Here is a 25,754-nt window from a genome sequence, read left to right on the forward strand (position 1 = left end):
CTAGCTCCCCTTCTAGCTCTCGTTAGCATGAGCTGCGCCCTGTGTGGTCCGACCCCTTTTGCGCAGCAACACCTTAAACTTTTAGGCCCTCCAAATTCGGGTCGGAGCGTAGCGGAGTGGGGCCCGAGTTTGAAAAGGGCGACGGACGCTTGCGTCCTAGCCTCCAACAACGCCTCCCCGGCGCTAGGCCCCCGCAAAACGATTTTTTCTCTTTTCCCGGTAAAGTTGTTCCTGTTGGTTTTCAGCTTCCAGTATGGCTGGAAGAGGGGGTATGGACCCGCGCCTCGACCCGCGCCGAGAGCTCTACCTGCCCGCCGCCTTCGACGGCGCCTACGTGCTGCCCGACGGCCGCTACGGGCAGGCAGTCCCGCAGTATGGGCCAGGCGGCTCGTGCATCGGCGGCTCGCAGCCGATGATGCACGCCGTCGTCCACCCGCCTCAGCAACGTATGTCGCGTGTGCGGCTGCAGGATGCGGCCGGCAAGGACATATCGATGGACGATCTGCGGGACGGCGGCGACGGCGTCGGCTGCGATGGCGCTGTGGAGGCCGCCGAGGCCGTGGCGGGCGACGCAGCGGCGGCGGGAATGTGGCAGGTTGCGCCCGGGGCCATGGCGCCGATGGGCATGGTGCCTCCGATGGCGCCACCGTTCCTCGGCTACATGCCAGGCATGCAGCGCTGGCAGCACATGGAGATGGGCGCCGCGATGCACCCTGGCATGCAGCACCACGCGTATGTGCCGATGGCGGCGCACGGCCGCGGGTTCGAGCCGCCGGGTGGGTACCAGCACTCGCAGGCGCAGGCGGGACACCTCGCCGACGCCGGCCTGCCGGGGTACGGGAGGCCGATGGCGGAGTGGAACCAGCCGCTGTACCCGCCGCCGCTGCCGCAGGACGACGGGGTTCGGCCCCACGCCCTGCCGCCACGGCCGCCACCGGCCGAGAGGCCGGAGGCGTCCTCCGCCGACGCGCCGCCGCGTGTCGACCTGGGGGCGGCGCGCCCGGACCACCCGCGCGTGGGGGCACTCTCCGGCGCCGACCCCTCCACCCTCGCCCGCGCTGCTGCCCTCTCCGCCTCTCCGCAGCACTCGGTCAGCGCCGGCAGCGGCGGAGCCTCACCCGTCGGCGCCTCACCCGCCGGCGGCGCGCTGCCGGGCGGTCCGAACGCCACGAGCTGCATACGCCCCGCCGCGAACGGCGTCTCTTCACGCCTGTCGCTGTGAACAGGCCTACCGGGAGGCGGCTCGCCCCTCACTCCCATGCACCCAGGGCTGGCGGCCATCCCGTCGCCGGCAGTCTCGCCCGCCCTCGCCCGCGCGCCGGCGGCGCACCCAAGCCTGCGCCCTCCGCCCGGCACGCCGCAAGACATGACCGAGAGCCTGCGCGCGCTCGGGCTCGAGCCCAGCCCGGTCAGAAAGTACTCTCCCGCGCCGCACGCGCCGCCGGCGAGCGCCGCCCGCTGAAAGCGTCGCCTCCACCCCCCATCCGTGATCCTCCCGCCGGCCTTCCCATAGGCGGACGAGACGGCTGCGTCTGCCGCGGCTGCCCGGCGGCTCCCCGCTGCCCCAGCCCCGGAGGGCGGTAAGGACGTGCTGGTGGCCGCGGGCGCGCCTCCAGCCAAGCCAGCACACTCCGGCATGCCCGTGCCGGACGTGGCGCACGTGCCGCAGCTGGCCGGCCGCCCGACAGCTCCGCACATCGCCCGCGAGGCCTTGAGCGCTCCCGCCGCGGCGGCGCGGGGGGCGGCGGCCGCTGCGCCGACCCCCGCGCCCGCCGCCGGCGTGATTGGCGCGTGCGTCAGCTCGGACCCGGCGTTTCCTCCCGCGGGGCAGCACCTCTTGTGGGACGAGCTCGGGGGCGAGGTGCGCTGCGGCCCGCACCTCCCGCTGCTGTGTCTCGCCACACCTCTCGCTGCACCTCCCGCCTGTCGCCCACACACCCCGCTGCACCTCCCACCTCCCGCCATAGCCCCACCTCCGGCCAGACACCCTCCCGCTCGAGCCGCGAGGCGGACAGTGCGCTCTTGCGCCCTCCTGTGAGCCTTCCATGAGCCTTCCGTGACCCCTTCCGCTCAGGGGCGCGCCGCGGCGCTCGAGCTCGGGTGGGAGAGGGTGTCGTGGAACTGCGGCGAGCGGGCGAGGGCGTGCGCGACGCGCTGGCGTGCGCTCCCGGTCGGCCAGCGGCGCGCAGCCTCTGTGCTCGGGTACGGGGAGGAGTCGTGGGACGCCGAGCTCGCCGCCGACATAACGATGCGCCAGCGGGCCGTCGCGCAGTCGGCTGCGCCGCAGAGCGACGCCGCCGCCAGGAGGGAGGCCGATGCCGTGTCCTCGCCGACGATGCTCGGCGCCATCCGGACCGCACACGCCACGTACGCCAACCACTCCCTCGCCCACCCTTCCGCAGAGCCGGCCGCCGGCCGCGACGCCGACACGCCGTCGAGGCAGCGAGACGCGGGGCTGGCTAGGGACCCTTCCCCGCCGGAGGAGGCCCTCTCGCAGGGCGAGGGCGAGAACGGGGCGCAGGAGGCCGTGGGCGCGCCTCGCTGCGCAGCCAGGGCGGCGGAGGCGTCGGCCTCGAAGTGCGTCGACGGCGCCGTCGGAGAGGTGGCCGTCGCCGCCGCGGGCCGCAGCGTGGCGAGCGACGGCACCCGCGCGCAGCGGGCACGCGCGGACCGCGTCGTGGTGCTTCACAAGCCGACCCGAGACGCGAAGCTCGGCATCACGCTCAAGGGCGGCGGCGGCTCGCCCACAGAGGTGGTCAGCCTCCAGCCCCAGAGCGTCGCCGCGGCGTCGGGCGGCCTCGCAGTCGGAGACGCCCTCCTCTCTGTCAACGGCACAAGCGTCACTTCGCACGAGAGCGCGACGGCGATGCTGCGCGCCGCGAAGGGCGAGGTGCGCTTGCGAGTCGTACCTTCGCGCGGCACCACCGCCACCGCAAGCGATAGCCCGCCGCCTCCGCCCGCCGCCGCGGCCAAACAGGGAGCGGCGACCCCCTCTCGGAGTGCGCAGCCACTCGAGAGCGGTCGGCCTGGCGACCCCGCTACCTCCGGCGAGCCGCTGCGGCTCGTCACGGTCAGGCTGTCCAAGGACGACGCCGCCGCCGTCGCGGGCGGCTTGCGCCTGGTGGGGCATGCTGGCAGGCCGCCGTACGTCGCGCAGTTGTCGGGCAGCGCGGCGGCAGTGGCTGCGTCTGTGGGCGTCGCCGTCGGGCAGGCGCTCGTCTCTGTGAACGGACGCACCGTCAGCTCCGCTGCCGAGGGCTCGGCGATGCTGGCCGCGGCCGTCGCGGGCGTGACGCTCGTCCTCGAAGACGAGGAGGGCGAGGAGGTGCGTGCGGGCGGCCGCTCCGGCGCACCGGGTGGTGTTGTTGCGGATGGAGTTGCTGCGGGCGGTAGCGCTGCGGGTGACGTTGCTGCGAAGGCGCCGAAGGAGAAGCCGCGGCGGCCTTCCGGCAACGGCGCTGCCACGGAAGAGGCGGCGAAGGCGACGAAAGGCAAACCGGCGCCGCCGCAGAGCACCGGAGCGGCGGGCGGTCCGAAGGGCTCCAAGGGCAAGCCGACTCCTCCGCCGCCGTCGCACACCAGCGGAGCGGCCGAGGGCAGGCCGCGGCAGCCGGAGAGCACCGGCACCGCCCTCGCAGCTGCGGCGGCGGTAGAGCCGAGGGTGCAGGCGACGCCGCCAAAAGGCGCTGCGGCGGGCGACGGCAAGGGTGGCGCCAAGGGCGGCTCCAAGGGCGGCGGTTCCAAGGGCGGCTCCAAGGACAAGCCGACGCTGCAGCCGCCACAAGGCACCAGCTCCGGCGCCGCGACCGACGCGGCTGGGACGCAGGAGCCGGACAAGAAGCAGAGCAAGCCGCCCTCAAAGTCAAAGGGAGTGGCAGGAACGAGCACGCTGTCCACCCCCGTGTCCGCTCCCGCGGCGAGGCCCGGCGTGGCGGCACCCGCCGACAAGGCGAACGCGGCGGCGGCCAACGGCGGGGCCAACGGCGGGGCCAACGGTAACAACGGCGGTGCCAACGGTGGGGCTGCGGCAAAGGGGAAGCCCGCCTCCGCAGGCAAGGCGGCGGGCAAGGCGGCGGGCAAGACGCGTGCCGCGGCGGCGACGAGTGCAGCGCCGGCGAAGCCTGACAGGGAGGCCGCGCCCACGGCTTCCGCAGCCTCCCCGGCTGCCGCTGTTGCCGCGGCTGCGGCGACCAGGGCAACCCCGCTCGCGACAAAGACGAGGGCGGCGGCCAAGCCCTCAGGCGCGACGGCCGTGCCAACGCCGCCGCGGCCCGATGAGCCGCCGCTCGTCACTCTACCGCCCCCGTCCTTCAGCGACGTGCTCGACGCACCGCCAACGCCGCCGACACCGTCGGCGGGCGTGCAGCGCCGTCCCGCGCGTCTGAGGAAAGCGGGGAAAGCGTGAGACACTCGTGAGACGGTGGGTCTGTATGGGATCAGGCGTGTTGAGGAGTGGTATGGGGTTATATGCAGGGCCGTGTTTTTGTTTTATTTGTTTGTCGCGAAGTCCGCGGGGAGGATCGACCCATGGATCGACCCCTACCCGCCGCGGGGGAACGACCATGGCGCCTCCATGCGGACCCGGGGGGGACGCTTGTACTCGTATATGAGGTCACGGTGCAGGGAGAGCACACACACGAGAGCGCACCGCCCCTGCCCTCCCGACGAAGCGCCACCACCCTCGCAGGTCGGGAGCAGAGAGAGAGTGTTTTGCAGGTTCGGTGCCGCAAGAAAGAATTTTACAAAGCAAAACATGCAACAACGGAGGGATTAGGAGAGAAGTGTGGTGCTGCGCTAGCCGTCACCCACCCTCGGGCGTCTTCCTCTTAATAATCGGTGCCGGATGAGAAAAATTTTGGGAGGCTAACCGGCCGGGCAACATCGCTTCTAAAATTCTTTTTGCCGCAAATCCGAACAGGGCCGGGAGTCAGTGCCGGGCATGGCAGACCTGTTCGACTGCGACGAGGCGCTCGAGCCGACGCCGCTGCCGCCGGGATCGCCGGAGGACGCGCCGTCGCCTGGCCGCTTCGCCTTCAAGGATCCACCGCCCTCTCGCGAGGAGGTGGAAGCGCAGCAGGGGGCGCCAGCTGAGGCTGCTGACGGTGGCGATGCGGGCAGAGGGGGGTCGCTCGTGCCGGAGCGAATGCTGGGCGTGGCCGAGAGGCTGCGCCTCCTCGACAGCAAGGATGACGCGCAGGAGATGGCGCGCCTCGGCAGCCTCGACCTGATGGGGATGACGGCGCAGGTGCGCGACATCGAGCAGGTCGCGCTCGAGATGGCACGCGACGAGGGGCGCGACGACTTTCGGGTGCGCGCGCTGCTGCGCAACATCTCCGGCCTGTCGCCCGACGAGGCGCTCGCGGCGGAGCGCCACTCGCAGCAAGAGAGTGAGCGCTCGGAGCTCACCCGCGCCTCGCCCGCGCACGCACAAATCTACACGGCGCAGCAGCGGCTGCAGTCCATCATGGGCCTGCCGCAGTGCGCGCGGGCGAGCTCACAGGAGAGCACCGACAGTCTGGGCGGCGTCCACACCACCGGGGGCGGCGACGACGGATGCGCCCAAATGGTCGCCACCAGCGGCGAATCTTGCGCCGCGGCGGAGGCAGAGAGAGCCACGGCTGGCATGGGAGCAGCACCAGTCGTGCAGCGCAGCGCAAACAGCTTGGCGGCGAAGCTCGCCTCGCAGCAGCAGCAGCAGCAGCGCCTCTCCGACTTGCGAGCCCGCCGGCTCGCGCTCGAGGGCCGGTGCGTGCGGGGAGATTGCGCGAGATAACCCGAGATTGGCCGAGATTGGCTCGCGCTCGAGGGCCGGTGCGTGCGGGGAGATTGCGCGAGATAACCCGAGATTGGCCGAAATTGGCTCGCGCTCGAGGGCCGGTGCGTGCGGGGAGATTGCGCGAGATAACCCGAGATTGGCCGAGATTGGCTCGCGCTCGAGGGCCGGTGCGTGCGGGGAGAGAGGAGTAGCGAGCAGCGGTGAGAGGGGACGCGGCGCCGCGAGCCGTGGCGCCTATATACAAGCGGCGGGGAGAGGGCGCGTGGGTGACGGCGCAGCCAGCCGGTGTGCCGTGAGGTGGCGTGCGGCTCCGGTAGGCTCGACCAGCTCTCCGCCGACCCGGTGCAGCAGCAGGTCGGCGACCCGCCCCCCTGCCGTAGCTTAGTCCTCGCGACTCCCCCCGCCAACTCTCGGCCAGCAGCTCTGAGCCACCTCTCGGCCAACTCTCGGCCAACTCTCGGCCGAGATGCGGCCGCCTCCTCTGTGTCCAACTCGGTGTCCAACTCGGTGTCCAACTCGGCGGGGAGGCGGCCGCACTGCCTCTCTCGCCTCCCTGCCCCGCCACGCCCTCCGGCGCTGCTCCCGCAGGGCAAGCGTGCTGCTCCCCATCTCTCCCCACATCTCCCCACATCTCCCCACATCTCCCCACATCTCCCCACATCTCGCAGGCGAGCGTGGAGCGGCTGCACTACGGCCAGCCGTCGGGTACTGCAGCCCGAGATGCCACACAACACCTGCCCACCCCACCCCACCTACACCTACACCTGCCCCCAGACGCGGAGCAGCAGCAGCACGCGCCACCTCTCCTTGTCTTCTAGCCAGCGAGGCGTAGCCAGCGAGGCTTCCGCCGCACTCAGCGGTGCCCCACCGGCGGCGGCACTCAAGCGGTGCTCAGCGGCTCTCGGCGGAGCGCCGCAGCACCCATGATCCCTCGAGACGGCAGCGAGGCGGTGCACGAGACTGCACGCTCGCACCCTCAGCGGCGGCGTGCCCCTACGCGGTAGGCTTGCAGTATGTTTCCGCCGCGGACCCGCACGGCGCACGGCGTGGCGGCTACGGCAGCTTCGGCGCCGGCTGCGGCTCCGGGCCGTGCGCCGGTCCCAGGGCGGGCTGCTGCTCGCGGGTTGGCGGCGGGGGCAGTGCAGGCCGTCTGCTAGACATGTCTGCTGGACGGCGAGACATGCCCCCCGCGCCGCGCCTCCTCACAGCGGGGTGGCTGCGTGCCCAGGCGGCTGCTATCCTCCGGGCTACGGCGACAGCGTCGGCTTCACAGCGGCGGGCAGCGGCTACGCGCAGGCGGTTGGCTCGAGCGGCAGCTGCATGGCGCCGCCGGTGAACACTGCGCCCGGCTACGCGCCCTCGCAGATGGTGCGCCCGCCCCCAGATGACCCGATATGACCCGAGATGGACCGAGATGGACCGAGATGGACCGAGATCGATTGCCCCCAGACCGCCCCTCCGCCCGACTGCAGGCTGCCACGTACGCAGCGGCGCGGCAGGTGTGGCAGCAGGCGCAGCCGCAGCAGGCGCAGCAGCAGCAGCAGCAGCAGGCGCAGCAGCAGCAGCAGCAGCAGCAGGCGCATCCCGGCATGACGCTGGATCAAATCCAAGCCAGGCAGCAGCATCAGGCGCAGCAGGCGCGGGCGCAGCGGCAGCAGGCACAGCAGCAGGCGCAGCAGCTCGCACAGCAGCACGCGCAAACCCTGCAGCTGCAGCGAGCGGAAGCAGAGCTCGCGAGGCGCAGCCAGGTGCGGGAGCAGCAGCGGGCTCAGCTGCGCGCCCAAGTGCAGGTCCACACGGTCGGCGATGGCGAGGCCGGGCCGTGAAGCTGCGTCTCTTCACAGTTCTTGCTGTCAACAGGCGGCGCAGGCCCTCAAGCAGGTGCGGTGGCAAGCAAGCCTCCTCCTCGGCGCTCTCGCCCGACGCCTCATCAACTCTCGCCGCCGTGTCGCAGGGCTTGGCGCCGCAGCAGTACGGCTTGCCGCCGCAGGCCGTGACGTCCCAGCCGCTGGGCTGGCGCCCGCCCTCTCCCTACCCGCCGTCCAGTCAGGTGCCACCCCACACACACACACCACCACCACCACCACCACCACCACCACCAACCAGACAGCAAGCGAGGCAGCAACCCCCCCCCCCCCCCCTCCTCCGCTGACAAGTGGCGCCTTGTTGGCAGGCGGGCTTCTCTGCGCAGGGCCAGCACGCTGCTCTGTCGCCCGCTGCCTCCCCACGGCCCTCTCCTCACGCCGCGCCGCAAAACCTGGCTACAGGCACCGTGCCCACCTGCTCCTCCGCGGCACGTCCGACCGGGGTCGCATCCGCCTTCAGCCTGACGTCCGGAGCGCCGTCCTCCTATCCGCCGCCGCGCCAGCCATCGGGTCAGGGTCAGCCCCCGCTGTTGCCGGGCCAAATGCAGCCGCACCCGACGATGAGATATGATGGTTGAGTGACGGCTTTTATATTTTGCTGTGTGTGGATCCGGGGTGTGTCCTACGCGCTGATCTCTGTGGTCCCTCGCGTACCTGGTACTGTGTCGTGTGTGTGTGAGTGCTGGCCGCTCTGACGAGTGTACGTGAGTAGTGTGTGCCACGGCGGCGCACACTCGCGCATTTTCTCGCGAGATTCGGCGTGGTGTATACCTACAGCCCGAGATATACGAAAAATAGTACAGCACTCTCAGCAGAGGTAAAACACATTAGTCATTACATGCTCAAACAGGTTACACCCTGCGACGGTGTATCATTCACTTTATGCCACCATTGCATATCTGACGGTGTATCATTCACTTTATGCCACCGTTGCATATCCGGATATGCAACGGTGGCATAAAGTGAATGATACACCGTCGCACACCCGCATGCAAAAGCGTCGCTAGACGCCTCGCCACGCGCGAGAGGATGTGTCATGTGTACAGAGCCTCTATAGTTCAGAGCGCCCTTCACGTGCACACCGATGTAGAGGGTCGTACGCGAGAAAACGTAGTCAACTTCCGTCAAAGGAGAGAACATCATAGCCGCTGGAGCGGGTGCAAGAGGAGCGCGAGCACGAGGAGCGTCGAGGCGCGCAGCAGCGTCCCGTTGTCGATGGCGCCGCCCGTGAGGGGAGGCAGGCTCTCGTCGAGGTCGTGCGAGGCAAGCAGCACCTCCACGCCGGCCAGCACCGCGGCGGCGGCCGCTGCCGCAAGCGCGAGCACCCACGGCGCCGGCTCGACCGCGATGGTGTCTCCGACCCGCAGGACGCCGCCACGCACCACGCGCAAGTAGACGCCGAGGTAGGGGCCGTGTTGCGGGTAGTGGCGGCTGAGCAGCGCCGGCACGTCGATGTCCGCCTTGCCGCTGCCGTGCCGCGCGTCGACGTTGACGGCCGGGCATCGGACCGTACGCGAGAGGACCTCTAGAATGGCACTGCCCGCGCGCACCCGCCTCCCGACCCAGCGGAACTCGCTCCATTCGGGCGCGGCGGAAACGACAATGTTGGGCCGGAAGCGCGCGGGGTGGAGGGGCGGCGACGACAGCGAGGCGGCCGCAGAGAGCGAGGCGACGGTGGCCGCGTTGACAAGGTGGATGACGCAGCCGCTCGGGTCGTGCGAGAAGCCGGCGGGCGTGTTCCCAAAGTGATGCGGCCCGCTCGCCTGCACGACTCGCACCGCTCGACCGTGCAGCTCCGAGAACCACGCCTCGGCGCGCGCGAGATCTGCGGCCGCAGTCAAGCAGGCGCGCAGGAGCAACTCGCCGCTGGATCGGCGGCGCACCGTCAGCACGTCTGAAGCGCCCTCGAAGCACGTCTCCAGCTCGCCGAGGAGCTCTGGCGCCGTAAAGGCGCACAGAAAGTTGGACTTGTGCAGCCAGCGGCTATTTCCGCCCTTGCTCACTTGCTCCGCCCCGGCGCCGTGCGCACCCTGGAGCCTGGCTGGCTGCTGCGGGTCAAAGGGTTCCGCGTCCTCGAAGTGCAGCGCCCAGCGCCGATCCGCCGGGAAGCCGGCCCCGGGCTGGAGATCGACGGAATCGAGGGAGTCTCGGTCGAGACCCTTGACAGCATAGCGCCAGAGGTCGGAGACGACAGCCGGCATGCGTGTGTCTGAAAGCTGTGTTCGAGAGGATGTCGGCCGACTGTCTCCATCCGTCAGGAGTTTTTTTTTTCCTACCACCCGGCCGCCTGCCCGTCTGCTTGTGACGTCTAAGTGATCTGTGATCTGTGAGGGTCCGCCCGCAGGCGCATTTTGTATACCGAGGCGGTGCCCGGTGCCGAGCGCAGGCCGGAGCGGCCCACAGGTCGGACCTTGAGACAGCATTGTAGATCCCCTGGGCGAGGGTGGTGGAGAGGGCGGTCCGGCGGCGGAGCACCCACCTCCTCCCGGCGTGCCGGGAGGCAGGATGTTATCCCCCGTGATCCAGACCGCCCCGTTGGAGGTAGGCCGCTCGTCTAGCCAATCAGCCTTAAGCGAGCGGCCTGGCCGTTGGAATGGCCGGGTGGAGAGAGGGGCGGAGTCGGCTCGGAAGCGCGACTGCAGCCACGGGGACTGCCCGCCCACTCTCGTCGGGTTGAGGGGAGGACGACTGTCTCCGACGGCGAACCTCAGTTACGAGCCGCCCTCCCCTCGAGACGCGAGGCCAGTGCACTTGGGGCCAAGCCCCAGCGTGCACCGTCCCACACGCCTCACGCGGCCTCTGGCTGGAGCGGGATCGCAAGCGAATCCCCCAGGCCGGCGCACGTCTTCCGAGAGAGGAGCAGGAGCGAGGGACCTTCTTAGTTGTCCGGCATGCAGGCGCATGCACGGCCGTTCAGAATTTTTCCCAGCCGTTGGAATGGCTCCGCTCCTGCCCCTCACCGGGCCGAACGGGTAGTGGGCGTTGGCGCCGAAGAGGGAGGAGTCGCTGAAGGACGGGTAGTCGTCGGTCGTGCGGGGGGAGGAGGAGTCGGCGAGCAGCAGGGAGGAGAAATGCCTGAGAGGGTGGGGAGGGAGGCGTGAGGCGCGAGGTGAGGGGCGTGGGGGCGCGGGGGGCGGGGCGTGCGTGGGACGCGCGGCGTGAGGCGCAGGGCGTGAGGCGGGAGGGCGCGGGGGCAAGGAGTTGTGTGTGTGTGTGTGTGTCTGTGTGTGTGTCTGTGTTGGTTTGTTTCATTGTTTGTGCGAGGGCAGGGCAGGGCAAGGCAGGGCGGCGGCGAGCGGCGAGCGGCGTCGGCGAGATCGGCGACGAAGAGAGGCGATGGTGACATACACGGCGGCAGTGTTCACGGCAGCAGCGCCGGTGGCGGCCCCGCGCAGCGGCGGCGGCGCCCTGAGTGAGGCAGACTGCCCTGCACAGCCTGCTGGGAACGCTCCCGACGAGCGGCGCGCCATGCGGGCCCGCCGCGGGCGACGCGGGCGGCGAACCGACACGCGTGTCGCAGGCGTAGACAGCACTGGCGAAGCGAGGCGGCTGGCGCCGGCCCCGGAGGCGGCTGCAGTAAGAGCAGCGAGGCAGAAGTCACTGTCCAAGGCGTACTGAGCAAGCTGCCATCGAGCAGCGCGCCATGCGGGCCTGCCGCCGGCGACGCGATTGGAGAGCCCCGACAGGCATCGAAGGGGTAGGTACTGAGGAGGGCCATCGCGCCCGAGGCGGTCCGCGCCGGCCCTGCAGGCCGTCTCAGAGAGCCTGGCGAGGCTGTACAGAATGCCAAGAGCATACTGAGCAGGCTGCCGTCGAGCGACGAGCCATGCTGGCTCGTCGCAGGCGATGAGGTCGAGGAGCCGATCGGAGCGTCGCAGAGGCTGCCGACCCGCACTGCCGGCTTTTCGCCCTCGGGCCCAGGGGTGGAAGGCAAGCTTCCTGGCGTTTCTGGCGAGCGTCCAGACGTCGCAGAGCATCCGTCAGGCGCGCAGCGACCCAAATTTTTGCTCACCGCACGGCCGTGCGAGCCGTCGGTCGGTGGTGATGGTCGGCGTCGGCGCGCGCCGCCCAACGCGGCGGGGCGGTGGACGTCATGTGGCGCGTTTTGGGACCAGACATTGAATCAATGACATTAATTCACGCGAGCCCTTCCAAATGACAAATCCATGCGGGTTTGCGATGTTTTCAAGGGTTTGCGATGTTTTCAACGGACCACACTAATACGTACTCTCCTAATCCTCGTCCTCCGAGTCGTCGTCGTCGTCCTCGGCGGCCTCGAGCGCCGCCTTCATGGCCGCCTTCTTCGCCGCCACGCTGGCCTTGCGCTCCTCGTACGTCTTCCTGGGCTGGTCGTTGATCGCCGGGTACGAGCCCTTCTTCTCGCTCGGCGTGAACTCGGGGTCCTCGCGGATGGCCTCGTGCGCCTTTTGGTACATCTCCTCGAGCGAGTCGGCCTCGATGTCCTTCTCGATGTAGTTTGCGAACTGCGTCTGGTAGCGGTCGGGGTCCTCCTCCTCGAGCAGCTCCATGTACTCGGCGACGTGGCCGCCGAAGATGTACTTCTTGTGCGTCTCGCCGTCCAGCTCCTTGGCGTCAGGGTCGTACCCCGGGAAGCGCTGCGCGCAGCAGGCAGAGGCGCGCGTGGGCGCCGGCGGCACGCGAACGAGCTGTAGGGGGGCCGAGAGGCCCCCCGGCCCATGCGTTCACGCGCTCGCGGCCAGCGCGGGGCGGGGCTGCGCGCGCGGCAGGGGTTGGATGGGGGGGGAGGGGTACCTTGTCGGAGTGGGGGATGTTTAGGCCTCCGTCCACCGCGCCCTTGAGCGCGCCGAAGACCTGGCGGCAGGGAGGGAGGGGCGGGGTGTGTGTGTGTGTTCGGGGGGGGGAGGGGGGGGGTGCGGCGTGAGGGCGGCGGCGGACGGGTGCTAGGGGCGGGAGGCGGGCTGGGAGGGCGGGCGGGGTGGGGGGGTGGGGGGGTGGGGGGGGTGGCAAGGGGGGAGTGCACCTTGGCGCCCGTGGTCGTGCGGATGAGGCCGACGTCGAGGACGCAGGTGAAGGGGCGCGGTCCGTCCTCATGCTCGACCAGGAAGTGCTCGCCGTCCGGGTCGTCGTTGCCCTCGTACTGCTCGTCGAGGCCGAGCTTCTGGAGCAGCCGGCGGGCGCAGAGCAGGCCGGTGGCGTACGCGGCGGCATAGTTGGTGAGCCCGACCTCGATGCCGTACTTTGGCAGCTCGTGCGAGTAGGCGGCGCAGAGGCAGACGTCGCCCACGATCTTGGAGTGCATGATCTGGCAGATGACGTCCTGCGCACCGCGCCCGTGCCGACGTGTCAGGTCGAGGCGCGCACTCGAAAGTCGACGGCGGGCGTGCAGTGCCGCCCGCCCCGGTGCCGCAGGTGTGCAGCCCCCCCCCCCCCCCCCGGCGGTAGGAAGGCCGCCGCGCGCCTTGTTAGTGCAACGGACGACGAGGCGGTACTTGGGCGAGCCATACTTGTTCTTGTCCTGCACCACGAGGCGCTTGCGCGCGAGGTAGTCGGTCTTGCCCTCGCGCCGCCGCCGGTACTTGACCTGGTAGCGCTGGTGGTACGCCGCGGTCTTGAGGATCTTGACGTGACCCTGCAGCGAGCGGAAAGCGAGGCTCGGCAAGGCGGAGCGCGATCGCGAGGGAAGGGGGGGCGACAGGGAGCTCGGCGAGGAGCGGAGAGGAGAGGAGCGGCACGCGGCACGTGGCAGACGGGCGGCGACGGAAAGAAGCGGCGGGGGGCGGCGGTGGTGCTGCAGCAGCGCGCCATGCTGTCGACGAGAGCTCTTGCAAGAGGAGGGTGTACACGGGGAAGAAGGTGGGAAAAAAACCCGAGTGCCGCCATTCCTCCCTGGGGCTGTCTGTTTTCTTTCTTTTTTACAGTGTCGTGCGAGACCTCATGTAATTCTTTTGCGCGTGACCCGCTGTGTCGGCTTTAGTTCGCTCAAAACAATCCGCTGTGCGATGACCGATCCTCGTCTCACGTCTGCGCCGCCCCCCCGCGCCCGCCGCACTCTTGTGACTTGTCCCTCGATGCGTCCGTGGCTCGTGCGGTGCGGGGCCGCGCGGCAACGACCAACGTGTGTGCTGTTCTCAGAACAGCGAAAGTGAGTGGGACAGAGACTCTGAGTGCGCTCTATGTACTATGAACAGTGTGAGTGGCGCTTGGCGCAAAGGCTATGGGGGGAGAGAACGAGAGAGTGCCCAGGAACAGCTTACCACTGTACATGTGGCGCAACGTCTCGCGCCGCAGGCCAGTCGCACACTCAATGCCCCGTGCATTTCGCCTCACCTCCCCTTGGGCACGGGCGTGGGGACGATGCCGCCCTGCCCATCCGGCTTGGCGCCCCACGGCCCCATCGTCACAAACTCCTCCGCGGCCGTCGGGTGGATGGCGCAGGCGTGGTCAAAGTCCGCCTGCGCGGCCCGAGGAGCGGCGATGTCGTCAGAGAAGGGGCGGGGAGGGGAGGGGGGAGGGAGAGGACGTTGGAGCCGCCCCCTGGCCTGTCTCGGCTCGTAACTCTTGCCGGCGCACCTTGGTGTCGCCTATCTCTCCCCATCTCCGCACCTCTCCGCATCTCTCCCCGCATCTCCCGGCGCACCTTGGTGGCGCCCATCTTGACGGCCACGGCAAAGCCCTGCAGCATCTCGTCCGCCGCGATGCCGATCACGTGGAGGCCGACGACGCGCTCCTCCTCGCCGGCGCAGACGAGCTTCATCGCCATCGGCTTCTTGGCCTCCTCCTCGCACAGCGCAAAGTGCATCGGCTTGAAGACCGACTTGTACGCCTTGACGTTCGCGTCGCCGTACGCCTCGCGCGCCTGCTCGGCGGTGGGAGTTGGGCGCCTCAGCCCAGGCCAAGCCCAGGCCAGAGCCCCGAGAGAGGTGTCTGTAGTTGGCGCACGCCTGCGGCTCGGTCAGCCCGATCGTCCCGATCGTCGGGTGCGAAAACACCACCTGCGCGCGGCAGCGGGGGGCGTGTGGCGAGGGCGGGCCCTCTGCCGCCGTCCCGCGAGGCGAGGGGGTCCGCCGTCGCGATGTTTGCATACTCGAACTTTGCGTCGGCCGCGCCGCCAAAGATGCGGTCGGCGAGGCGGCGGCCGGCGGCAATCGCGACGGGCGTCAGCTCGAAGCCGGAGGTGGAGGCGTCGCCGAGGCAGTAGAGGCCGGAGACGCCCGTCTCCTGCGGCGACCCATTCATTGATTCATTCATTCGTTCATTGCGTCTCGTGCGGCGAGACTAGCGCGGCGAGTCGGAGGGGCGGAGGAGCGAGCTCGGGCTGCGGGGTCTAGGAAGTGTCTAGGAAGTCTCTAGGAAGTGTCGCCTGCTTCTCGTCCACGACCACTCGCCCCTTGCCGTCCAGCTGGACGCCGGTCGCCTCGAGCCCGAGCTCGGCCGTGACCGGCGTCCGCCCGATCGCCATCAAGACGCAGTCGAGCGACGTGAGCCTCTCGCCGCTCGCCAGCCTGGAGGCGGGCGGGCACGAGGAGCGGAGGAGGCCGCGTGCGGTCCCGTGCAGTGCGGTCTTGTGCAGTGCAGCGGCGCATCGCGGGAACGCAAGGGCTACCGACACGGCGCCACGGCGCTAGGACCGTGGAAGGCACAGCACAAAGCAACTCTTTCCCCAAGTCGCCGTGCCACGAGCTGCCCCTTTGGGAGAGGCGGGGACCCGTGCAGCGTCTCGGCTTGCGAGCCTGGCCGTCAGCTTGCCCGAAGCGGCGTCCTTCTCGACGGCGACCACCTGGTAGTGAAATCATGGTGAGTGATTCACCACTCAGCGGCGTCCTTCTCGACGGGCACTGCCTGCGTGTTGGTGAGGAGCTGCGTGCCCGAGCGCGGGATCTCGGCGTTGATGATCTCCTGAGCGGGTCGAAGAAGCAACTCTCACGATTGCCGGTCAGCGGCCCCTCCTCTCGGCGCTGATGATTCTCCTGCACGAGCGGGTCGAAGCCGTGGCGCAGCACACCCGCGCCCCGGACGGCGAGGGAGACGGAGGAGCCCAGCGCCTGCAGGATGCCTAGACACTTCCTAGACACTTCCTAGACACTTCCTAGACACGAGGAGCCCAGAGCCTGCAGGATGCCCGCGAGCTCGACGGCGATGTAGCCCGCGCCGACGACGAGCGCCTTCTCCGGCTGCGCCTTGAGGTCGAAGAACCCGTCGCTCGAGATGCAGTACTCCGCGCCCGGGATGGGAGGCGTCGCCGGCCGTCCTCCGACCGCGATCAGGACGTGGTCGGCAGAGTAGCGGGCGCCTGCGACCTCGACCTCGCGAGGCGCGACGAAGCGCGCAAGGCCCTCGACGTGGGTCACGCCTGCACACGCGCGGGCGTCGGCGTCTCCTCGGACCAGGGCCCCGGCACCCGCCTCGCCCCTCTGCCTCACCGGCGTTGTCGAGGTTCCGCGTGTAGATGCCGTTGAGGCGCGCGACGTACGCATCGCGCTTGGCCGCGAGGGCGCCCCAATCGAGCCGTGGCTTGCCCATCTCCACGCCGTACCCGGGCGCGGTCTCTGCCGCCTCAAAGTGCGCCGCCGCCGTGTACATTAGCTTCTTCGGCACGCAGCCGACGTTGACGCAAGTGCCGCCGTAGCCGCCGCCGCGCCGCTGCCCGTGCTGGTCTCGATCGGGCCCGCGCTCGATGATGGCCACCCTTTTGCCGTACATCGCGGCGCGGCGCGCCGAGGCGACGCCGCCGCTGCCGCCGCCGATCACCAGAAAGTCAAAGTGCTCTGGAGCCGCTGCGCTGCTCGCCTTCCGGCTCGCCCCAGCGAGGGCGCCGGTCGCCAGCGCGCCGATCGGCGCACCGAGCCTTAAGATACGTCGGGCCATCGGCAGCGGGACGGGTGATCGGCGAAAACAGAGGACGGGTCGTCGGCGTGGATGGCGCGTGGCGGTTTTGTTTTCTTCTTTTGGTGGCGGCGAACATCACCGGAAGCCCGAAGCACTTTCTCTTTGCTGGAACCTGGCCATGCCGCCTCGCTACTCTCGCACGACCGCCGACGTCGACCTCGACGAGGAGGCCGAGCTGCGGCGCCTCGAGAGCGGCGCGGACCCCACTCCTGACGCTCCGTGTGTGGATCTGACCGAGCCGACGCAGGCAGTCAGCCGCCCGGCCCAGCACGACGAGGGCCTCCTATTCGCATGCGCGGCGTCGCACCAGCGGGCCGTGAAGCAGCCGGCCAGCCGCGGCCAGCTGCGACTCACCCAGCAGCGCCTCGAGTTTGAGCCGCACGGCGCGCCTCGCCTCGTCATCGCGCTCGCGGCCATCTCGGCCTTCAAGCAGTCCAAGGCGAGCGTCGGGAACGTCATGGCCAAGATCGTGCTCGCTTCGGGCGAGTCGCACATCTTCACCTTCGAGGCGCTCGAGGACCGCCAGCGCCTAGCCGAGACGTTCTTCCCCCTCCAGCAGCAGGCGGCGGGCGGCGGCGGCGGCGGCGGCGGCAACGGTGGCGGCAGCAACGGCAGCAGTGGTGGCAGCAGCGGCGGAGGCAGCGGCAGCGGTGTGGCACCCTCCGCAGCCGCGCCGAGGAGAAGCACCGGGGCGGCAGCAGCGGCGGGGCGTGCTCTACCCGGCGGCGGCGGGGGAAGAGGCGGCGGAGGCGGAGGCGGCGGGGGAAGAGGCGGCGGAGGCGGAGGCGGTGGCGGCGGAGGAGGCGGAGCTCGCCCCGCTCCCGCCGCGGGCAGCGCGGGGCTGAGCGCTGCCGAGGAGGCGGCTGCCGATCGGCACCTCTCTTCGGACCCCGAGCTGCGGCGCCTGTACCAGTCGGTGGTGGGGAGCGGTGTGCTCTCCGCCGCCGACTTTTGGGCGCAGCGACGCGGGCTGCTGCGGGCGGCGATGCAGCGCGAGGGCCTCTCGACCCGGCGGCAGCAGCCCACCGACGCGGAGAGCTCGGCCGCCACGGCCGCCGCCGCGGGGTGCGAGCAGCCGGAGGCGAACGCCGCGACGGTGGCCTTCACGCTCACGCCGGCGATGATCGCGCGCATCTTTGAAAAGTACCCGAGGGTGCAGCGCTCGTTCCTCGACAATGTGCCGCACAACCTGTCGGAAGGCGCGTTCTGGCACCGCTACTTTCGGTCGCAGGCAAAGAGGGAGGCGAGGCTCCGCGCCTCAGAGGCGCGCTTCCGCCGACCGAACCCTCCCCCTCCCCCCCCCACACCACCACCACCACCACCACCACCCACAGCCCGCCCTGCCCTCCCTGCCGCCACCTAGCCCACCGCCACCAGTCCAACCCCCACCCTCGCCGCCCCCACCATGCCCACCGCCGCCGTCGCTGCCGCCTCCATCACCGCCCCCTCCCTCGCCGCCGCCCCCGTCCCCCCCTCCGCTTTTGAGCCCGCCCCCTAACTCCTGCCACCTCCTGTCTGCCACCTCCTGTCTGCCAGGCCGCTGAGGCGGAGGCGCCAGACGGCCCAGAGGTGAGAGGCTGCACCTAGTGTGGGGCTGCTAGGCGCTGGACACGCCCGTGTTGCAACTAGCACTCGAGCCGGCACGCGCTCGGCTGCACCCATCGCACTCACGCCCTGCGACCCGTACGCCTGGCCGTCTCCGGCTCGCCTAGAGCAGCCACCCACGCTCCCCTGCTGCTGATGATGCAGGAGGCGGGCCTCCCACCGACCCGCAAGCGGAGGAGGGAGAGCGCTCTCTATCCCGACACGCAGCTCGCGGGCGAGAGAGAGTAGCCGAGAGGAAGCCGAGAGGAAGCCGAGATGAAGCCGAGAGGAAGCCGAGATGCGGCCGAGATGCGGCCGAGATGCAACCCAGCTCTTCGGGCGCCGCCAAGACGGCACGCATCTCCGAAGCGCCCCCCACCCCCCCCCGCCTCAGGCGAGGAGGTGTCGGCAGTCGTCGCTCGCGGCGGTGCGGGCCATTTCCAAGACACTTCCGACACGCTTCCGAGACGCTTCCGAGACGCTTCCCGTCTCGACACACCGTGCCTTGCCCAGCCTCCGCACCACGGCGTGCCACCTTTGGCCTCTCCCCACCCCCGGGTCCGTCGCCACATCCCCCTCCGCACACCCCCGGCACGGCGGCGACGCGTCCGCGACGTGTCCGCAGGCTACGGGCTCGCTCCAGACGACGAGCGCGGCCTGGCGGCCGGCGGCCGCGACGACGAGAGCGGCGCGGGCGCGCGGCGCGAGGGGCAGCGCGATCGAGGGTTGCGAGCGATGCTGCAAGGCTACAACAGCCACGGGCGCGTCGTGCTGGACGGAGTGAGCGGCGCGGTCGACGCCGCGGCCGAGAGCGAGGCTGCCCGCGCGAGGGGGCGCGAGGTTCGCTCGAGCTGGGTGGGCCTCCCAGACCTCGAGCCTGCGCCCGCGCCGCGCCTACAGCCGCTCCCGCCGCAGCTCGCGCCGCACGGCGCCGCCCCGCTCAACGGCGAGGCGTCCCGAGGCGCGGAGGCGTCGACGGCAGCAAGAGGAGAGGCGGCGGCTTCTGGCGCTCCCGCTCCTGGAGAGGGCATCGGCCGGCCAGAGACGGGTGAGCGGGTGCGAGCCTTCCTGGGCGAAGCTGAGCGGGAAGGCTCGCCGTTCAACGGCAAGATGGGCGAGTTTGAGGGCGGGCCTGCTGGGCGGCGGCTGAGCAGGGAAGTTGCGCTCGCCGTGGCCACCGGCGCGGCCGCGCCGGCGGGGGGTGGCGGGGAGGAGGGGGGGGTCGCCCTCCCCGAGCCGCGGCTGCAGAGCGAGATCAACGACTTCAAGGATCGCACCGTCGAGCTGCTGCGCTACTTTTACGCGTGCTTCCCGCTCGCAGCCCACCCGGGCGCGCGCGAACGCGTGCCCAAGCTGCACGCCGCGCTGCAGCGCCACCACGCGGAGCTCGACGCTTTCAAGAAACAGCTGCCGCGGGACTCGCCAGAGATGGGCGCCATGGTGGCGGCGGTCTCGCGACGGGTCACGCCCTTACAGAACACCGTGTCATGGGCGCTCGATCACTACGACAAGGAAGGGCGCCCCGCGTGAAACACGCCACCAATCTGGTGCAGGGTCCTGCTTGAGTGGATGCTGGATTTTTACACACGTACACGAATACGTATCCGTCTCCCCTCGCGATGCCGGATTAGGAAAAAAGTTGTTTATTTAGAGCGCTATGGCTAAAAAAGTTGACACAAGGCGTGTGATCCCGAGATCGCGCCCAAACCACACACCGACCCCGACACATAGTCATATGACCATCACAATCTCACCAACTACAGTAACTCACATCACACACAGCGGCGGCACGGAACCGGAAGCCGTTGGAAGAGAGCCGCCGGCGCGGGAGCACAGTCGACGCCGCAGCACAGTCAGTCTTGCATACAGTCACGGTCCGCCGACACATTCGTTTATCTCACGAGTTAGTTCCCCCCCTCCCCCCCTTCGCCTGAAGCATCCAGAGGACGCGGCGTGCCGCTTTCTGCATACGGTACGCCGCCCCAGCCGCGCCCCCCCGCCTGGCTCATGCACACACACCTCTTGAAGAGCTTCTTGTCTTTGCTCTCGCTCAAAACGCGTTTCGGTTGGCCCAAGCCACTGCGATGTCTTTCTTGTTGCCGTACTCGTCGCCGACCTCGTCATCGCACTCGACAGTAGACGCGAGAGAACGGATGCTATCGGATGGGCTGAGAGGGTCGGCCGTGGGCTCTTCTGCCCCAAGGGCAGTCAACACGGACGATGTGAGTGGCGTCTCTGGAAACTCGGGGACCCCATCTTGCATGATGATCCGGCCAGTGCGGAGATAGAGGAGCGGACCATACTGGGTTTCGTCGTGCCAGAAGCCCATCATGTGAACTGTAGCGTCGCACACTCCTGCAGGCGGCTGCTCGCAGAGTCCGACGGCTTTGCTGCCAGGCCGAAAGAGGGCCTCGCCGTGCTCCGAGATGATGCTCGCCGCCGTCATTCGGCCCGCAAAGACGCTGATCTTGCAGTTGAGACGTGCGGCGATGCCCATGGCAAGGTCCTCATCCGTTGCGCTATCCAGCGGCGAGACGAGCTCCCGGTCACTGCCCTCTACAACCTGGCCAACGTGGTGCTTTGCAGCCGAGACGAGGGCATTGACCATCTCCTTCTGATCGTCCGAGATGCCCATGACCGCGTAGTAACCGTCCGACTGAGAACGGATCCCAATAAGCCGCGCGGCTTGAATCTCAACCAGCACATCTGAAGCCTCTGAATATGAAGTCTTTTGCTGCGCGTCCGCGTTGGCCTCGCCCAGCGGCTTGGCGTCTGGTTTGGTGCGGAGCTGAAACCAGGCACGGGGCGAGGAGTCCAGCGATCCAAGCGCGTGCGCTTCGAGGCTCAAGGCAAAGGCAGGCTTTGCCAAGATGCGCTCGTGGAGGAGTGGCTGCATCTAGCCACCAGCAAGCACAATCAACAGACACCCCCGAGCGACGCCCAAAACAATCCACCAGCGACCTCCGCCTTCCGCCTGTCAGAACAACGAATTTTCCGGGATCTGTACCTTTAATCTATCGAGGGCAAAAAGTGAAAAAGAGAAATAAGCGACATCCATTCTTCTTTCGTTGACGCGTGCCTTGATTTTCTTTCTTTGTAGAGAGAGAGATTTCTTGTTCTCTTCTTCTTTGTATGTATTTGTTTTGATGTTTGTTGTGGTTGGTCAGATGGTCACAATCGGATCAGCGGGCAGCACGCGTCCGTCGGGGCGCCCATACTGCATAGAGCCGCGCGATGGCAGGCTGGCGGGCGGGCGGGCGGGCTGGGGGGAGGGGGGGAGGGGGGAGCTTACTGTCTGTGGTCTCGCTACGCTACAGCAATCGCGAATTAATCCAACACCCTCATAATTCACGCCATTCTAACACCCTTTTGATGTGTTCATCGCGTGTTAGTAGGACCGTCCTTAGGTCCGCCTCTACGCCCTCACTGCCTGCGTGCTGCGATGTGAGCTTCTTGTTTCTTATCAACCTATCTAAGAAAAGAAAGAAAGAAAACAGACAATCCAAGGGAGGGATGGGAGGACGGCACGCCGCCTCGCCGCCACCACAGACAGCGCACAGGGAGGGAGATTTTAAGGCAGAGGAGTGTGGTTGGTGCTATCCGTCGCCCACCCTTGGGTGTCTGCCTCTTCCTATCTCTCCTCGCAGTCTCCTTTTCTCGCCGCGACCTTCATGCCACCCTATCTGTCCAATCCTACTGCTTCGAAATATTTTCTCTAAATCTTGTCGTTTGAAATCGTCCACGTTCTCGGCGGGCGCATTTTCCAAGGAGCCTTACTCCGCTCGTGTAGTGCAATACATGCCCGCCGTTCAGACCGCACGCGAGGGCGCACTCGCACGAGCGCGCTCGTCATCGCGCCTTTCGGTCTCGCGTGAGTCGGAGGCCACGCCTACGAGCGAGAGGCTGGACACCGACTTGGACTACGAGGCGGCTCTCTCGCGGCTCAAGGCAAGCTCGGCGCAGCAGGTGGCAGCACGGACACACTGGTCGCGGATGCCCTCGGCAGACGAGATGCTGGTGAAGCAGCACCTCGAGAAGTCCTCCCAAGGCAGCCGCCAACCGCTCGGCGTCAACTGCGCCGTCGAGGGCACCGTGGATGACATCCCAACGCCACCGCTGCCGCCACCGACTGCCAGCGAGGAGCAGAGCCAGCCACCTCCAGAGCCGCCGTCTGCCAGCGAGACGGAGAGCCAGCCGGCGGAGACCCTGGTCGCGGCTGCTTCAACACCAGAGGCGCGACGCTCTCAGCTATCGTCAGAAGCACGGTATTCGCAGCCATCGCCCGCGTCATCTGGGGGCGGAGCCGGCAAGAAGTCGGTCGATCTGGTCATTGGCGGTGGAGCAACTCGCTCCCCAAGAAGGGCGGAGTATGGTGCCGCCAACCGCGGTCTGATCGATAGCTTCGAGAAGAGCGGGGTTGGCATGGCGATGCCAAGCCAGGCCTTCTCGCCCGGAGCCTACTCTTACATCCGCGCTAACTCAGCCTCGAACCCCTCCGGCATCTCGTCGTCTACTCCCTCTTGCGACTCGAGTTGGCTGGCGTCCCCCAGCAACAGCATGACCTCCTCGCCACGCTTTGAGTCGGCTGTGAACTACCCGTCTCCGGCCGAGCCTTCGACGCCCAAGGGCATGGGCGAGGTGTTGAACGCCTCAATCTCGATCAAGGACAACCCCTTCTTTGTCAAGGCAAAGTCGTCGTCGACGGTCGCGCCCAAGCCCAACCCCAGTGGGCCTGACACGTTGCAGAAGAAGTATGCGCCGACGACGCCCAGCAAGGCGACGGCGGGACCCTCCCAGGCCGCCGCGCCCTCCTGGCTGCGGTGCATTCTGCCCTGCTGCTTGGCCAAGCCTGGTGCTAGGTGGGGGATGGCGTCCCCTGCCGCTTGAGCAGCCACACACTGCCAGACTGGACAAGGCGGGCGTTTCCGATGGCACTGTGGAGCGGAGAGGGGTCACGGGGGAGTTACTCGTTTTGCATCGAGGGTTGCTGCCGAGGCAGGTCGGCGGGGGGAGGGGGGCGGGGGGGCGTGTGGAGACCACAGGGTGCACAGCCACATTGCATAACGACCATAATTGGCAAGAGCGCAGCAAGAGCGCACAATTGTCATTCTCAGTTCCAAGGTAGTAGTAGCTAGTACTTGCGGTGTCTTGCAGTGTCACTCAGTGGTGTTCGTACAAACAAAACAAAGTATTCGCGAAAGCGGCGCGAACGAGCCGGCCCGGGCCCCGCGGCCCGCGGCGGGACTGGTTGGGTAGTAGTCTAAGTTCTGAGCCTCGCGGCTTAACGGGTCTAAGTGTGGCTAGCCACGCTGGAGTGCTTACGCGGTCTAAGATCAGCGGGAGCCTCTTACACCGGCTAAGTCGGCCATGGCACGCGATATACGGCGCTCGCGCCCAAATTTTCTTCGCCTGCGCGGCGGGCGATCGATCCTCCTCATGCTCAGCAATCGCCGCCTCAGCATCCTCCTCTTCCGATTCTCGTTGCTGCTTCTTGAGCGCACTTCGGCGACATCTAGCCAAATAGTTCTCACAAATAGCCTCAAGCTCAAACAAACGCATGTCAGAGAAGCCTGTGTATGCTGGTCCTCTTTGAACGATCCGCGCGTGAGGTAGCATAGGGCCTTGTTGGCAGCAGCCAGCTTGTTGCGCTGCTTCGTTGCGATGAGCTGTCTGATTGGGATCGCAGAAGTGCATGCCAAGCACCGCCACGATCTTGAAGCAGAACACATCGCAACCGCATCGTCCGCACTGCCATCGGCATGCCGCGCCCGCCGCTTCGCCGCAGCCGCCTTAAGGCACGCATAGCGGCAGCACATGGTACGGTGCGCGTACTTGAGCAGGCGTTGCGCGCCGCAAGTAGCGCACTGGCCCTGGGAGACGGCGATATGGCGGCGTCGTGCGCGGCATACGCTGGTCGGGACCGCGTCCAGGTATTTTTCGGGTAAACCTGGACTTTTGCAGGTATACCCGGGTTTTACCCGGAGTTGGCCTCGTGTCGTCTAAGTTCATGGCCCCCGGCCTTCCAGCGTCTAAGTCTGAGCCCGGCTCCGTGCGGGGGCTAAGTTGAGCGCTCGCTCGCTGCAGAGGCTAAGTGTAGAGCGACCCTCTAGCCCTACTACCCAACCATTGCGGCGGGGGGGCAAGTCTCCCCCAAGCATCGTCACAACAGCCTCAGCTTGGCGAGGCCCCGCTTGGGCATTCGACTGTAGACGCGAGTGAGACTGGTGATCTGCTCGGGCACAACCTCCAGCGCGAGGCGCCGCCATACGCCACTCCCCTCCCCCACGTCCCCACCACACGCGCGCGCCAGCACCTCGCCCTCGGCACGGGTGAGCTTCGCCGTCCTGCTTGTGAGGGGCTGCCGGTCCGAGCGAGGCTCCAGCTGGCGGCAGTGGAAGCAGGGCACCTGCTGCTCGGCGGGCGGCCGTTCGAACTCGCTCGCCGGGACGCCGAATGCCGCCGCGCGCGCGACGCGCTCCGCGCCGCACATCCTCCGCGTGATCTGCGTGGAGCGTACCACCCAAAAAAGGGTGTGTGCGCGGCGGTACTGGAACTGCTCGGGCGGGCCCAGGGCCAAGGACGGCATGGCCAGCATGGTGAAGCACATCATGTCGGGGCAATAGTGCGACGGCCAGATGAAGTTGGCGTTCCACGCCAGGTAGAGCCGGAGCCACTCTGGCGAGAGGTCCTGCTGGCCGCCGGCGCGAAAGGCGCCGAGCGGCGCGAGCAGAAGGGCCATCCCCGCACGCGCATTGTCGGGCCAGAAGGCGAAGGAGAGGTTGGAGAGGACCGCCTCGCAGATGTTGAGCCGCATGATTGCGTTGAGGACGTCGCTCAGCGAGCGCAGCGCCACGCCCGTCGCCTCGCCGGCCCGGTCCAGCCGCCGCAGCTCCTCGAATGCGTTGATGGAGGCGAGGACGGACTCGCCTTTTAGGGCGAGGAAGAAGCCCATCAGCGCGTCGCGCACCGAGAAAGGGCGCGACCGCTCGCCCGTCGAGCCCTCCAGGTACAGCGACTCATACCAGTGTGCAAGTGCGCGGTGCGAGCCATCGCCGAGCGCAAGAAGGGTCTCAAACAGGTAGATGCTGGCGACGAAACGCCTGCAGAGAGCGGGAAACGCGAGGCTATGCTCGTCGCGGACCGCCGTGCCAAAGTACACGCTCTCGTGAAAGGCGTCGTTGCCGACCGTCTGCTCGGCCATGAAGAGGAATGCAGGGTGCACCGCGAGCACCTCCGGCAGCGTGTCCAGCACCAGCTCCGTCACATCGACCGGGTCCTCGGCCAAGACCTCGGCTGGCAGAAACGCGCCCGGAGGCTCGGCAGGAACGTCCTCGGAACGCGGCTGCAGGTGCATGTCGGCGCGGGCCCTCGCAAGATCCGCGCTCGAAAGGACGACGCGGCCAGTGACGGCGTCGACCAGCTCGCTCGCAGCGAGGAGGCGCTGGTACACAGATTGGACGTGCTCCGGATCGGCGACGCGAGGAAGCGGGGCCGAGGCGAGCAGAGCCGCGACGGGCGTCACCAGAGGCAGCCAGCGCGGTGGTCGGAATCCTTTCATAGACCGGCTCGTGCAGCGTCGGCGGAACCAGGAATGAAAAAAAAAACGAGCCCTGATGCTGGACCTGCCCCGGGCACGGCGCTGGCAAGAGCTGCAGCCACGC

The 25,754-nt window shown here is 68.3% G+C and overlaps 7 protein-coding genes across 7 annotated transcripts; 3 read left to right on the forward strand and 4 right to left on the reverse strand.

The window, feature by feature from the left end:
- Nucleotides 1-253: 253 nt before the first annotated feature.
- Nucleotides 254-8,219, forward strand: EMIHUDRAFT_463011 (hypothetical protein; the record flags this gene model as incomplete). Its single annotated transcript, XM_005781668.1, has 13 exons — nt 254-1,157; nt 1,227-1,408; nt 1,514-1,861; nt 2,075-4,318; nt 4,919-5,745; nt 6,094-6,130; nt 6,445-6,481; nt 6,781-6,873; nt 7,005-7,144; nt 7,249-7,524; nt 7,637-7,657; nt 7,731-7,826; nt 7,950-8,219. 13 exons carry the CDS (start codon nt 254-256, stop codon nt 8,217-8,219), a joined length of 5,475 nt encoding a protein of 1,824 aa, XP_005781725.1.
- A 561-nt stretch (nt 8,220-8,780) lies between these two features.
- Nucleotides 8,781-9,842, reverse strand: EMIHUDRAFT_203909 (hypothetical protein; the record flags this gene model as incomplete). The annotated part of the gene is made up of 1 exon (XM_005781669.1): nt 8,781-9,842. The coding sequence occupies one exon, from the start codon at nt 9,840-9,842 to the stop codon at nt 8,781-8,783; it is 1,062 nt and encodes a 353-aa protein (XP_005781726.1).
- Nucleotides 9,843-11,761: 1,919 nt separating this feature from the next.
- On the reverse strand, nt 11,762-13,462 carry EMIHUDRAFT_434648 (hypothetical protein). Its single transcript, XM_005781670.1, has 5 exons — nt 13,426-13,462; nt 13,082-13,252; nt 12,644-12,940; nt 12,415-12,474; nt 11,762-12,257 (listed from the first exon to the last, which is right to left on the reverse strand). Exons 1-5 carry the CDS (start codon nt 13,426-13,428, stop codon nt 11,874-11,876), a joined length of 915 nt encoding a protein of 304 aa, XP_005781727.1. The 5' UTR covers nt 13,429-13,462; the 3' UTR covers nt 11,762-11,873.
- Nucleotides 13,463-13,946: 484 nt separating this feature from the next.
- Nucleotides 13,947-16,488, reverse strand: EMIHUDRAFT_63987 (glutathione reductase; the record flags this gene model as incomplete). Its single annotated transcript, XM_005781671.1, has 6 exons — nt 13,947-14,075; nt 14,261-14,564; nt 14,708-14,841; nt 14,999-15,222; nt 15,707-15,973; nt 16,044-16,488. The coding sequence occupies 6 exons, from the start codon at nt 16,486-16,488 to the stop codon at nt 13,947-13,949; spliced, it is 1,503 nt and encodes a 500-aa protein (XP_005781728.1).
- Nucleotides 16,489-16,627: 139 nt separating this feature from the next.
- EMIHUDRAFT_203912 (hypothetical protein) lies at nt 16,628-18,096 on the forward strand (the record flags this gene model as incomplete). The annotated part of the gene is made up of 3 exons (XM_005781672.1): nt 16,628-17,049; nt 17,344-17,686; nt 18,046-18,096. The coding sequence occupies 3 exons, from the start codon at nt 16,628-16,630 to the stop codon at nt 18,094-18,096; spliced, it is 816 nt and encodes a 271-aa protein (XP_005781729.1).
- A 3,795-nt stretch (nt 18,097-21,891) lies between these two features.
- On the forward strand, nt 21,892-22,980 carry EMIHUDRAFT_99727 (hypothetical protein; the record flags this gene model as incomplete). Its single annotated transcript, XM_005781673.1, has 1 exon — nt 21,892-22,980. One exon carries the CDS (start codon nt 21,892-21,894, stop codon nt 22,978-22,980), a length of 1,089 nt encoding a protein of 362 aa, XP_005781730.1.
- A 1,273-nt stretch (nt 22,981-24,253) lies between these two features.
- Nucleotides 24,254-25,651, reverse strand: EMIHUDRAFT_203916 (hypothetical protein; the record flags this gene model as incomplete). The annotated part of the gene is made up of 1 exon (XM_005781674.1): nt 24,254-25,651. One exon carries the CDS (start codon nt 25,649-25,651, stop codon nt 24,254-24,256), a length of 1,398 nt encoding a protein of 465 aa, XP_005781731.1.
- Between the last annotated feature and the right edge of the window lie 103 nt (nt 25,652-25,754).

This window comes from Emiliania huxleyi (genome assembly GCF_000372725.1).
Source record: "Emiliania huxleyi CCMP1516 chromosome Unknown EMIHUscaffold_20, whole genome shotgun sequence".
Taxonomy (NCBI): domain Eukaryota; phylum Haptophyta; order Isochrysidales; family Noelaerhabdaceae; genus Emiliania; species Emiliania huxleyi.

Bases quoted from the DNA above. Each gene is read 5' to 3' on its own strand.
- EMIHUDRAFT_434648 (XM_005781670.1), bottom strand. The intron at 12,941-13,081 runs GCGCGCGGCGGC...CGCGGTGCGCAG, and splicing joins TCGTCCGTTGCACTAACAAG to GACGTCATCTGCCAGATCAT. The intron at 12,258-12,414 runs GTACCCCTCCCC...TGCTGCGCGCAG, and splicing joins ACATCCCCCACTCCGACAAG to CGCTTCCCGGGGTACGACCC.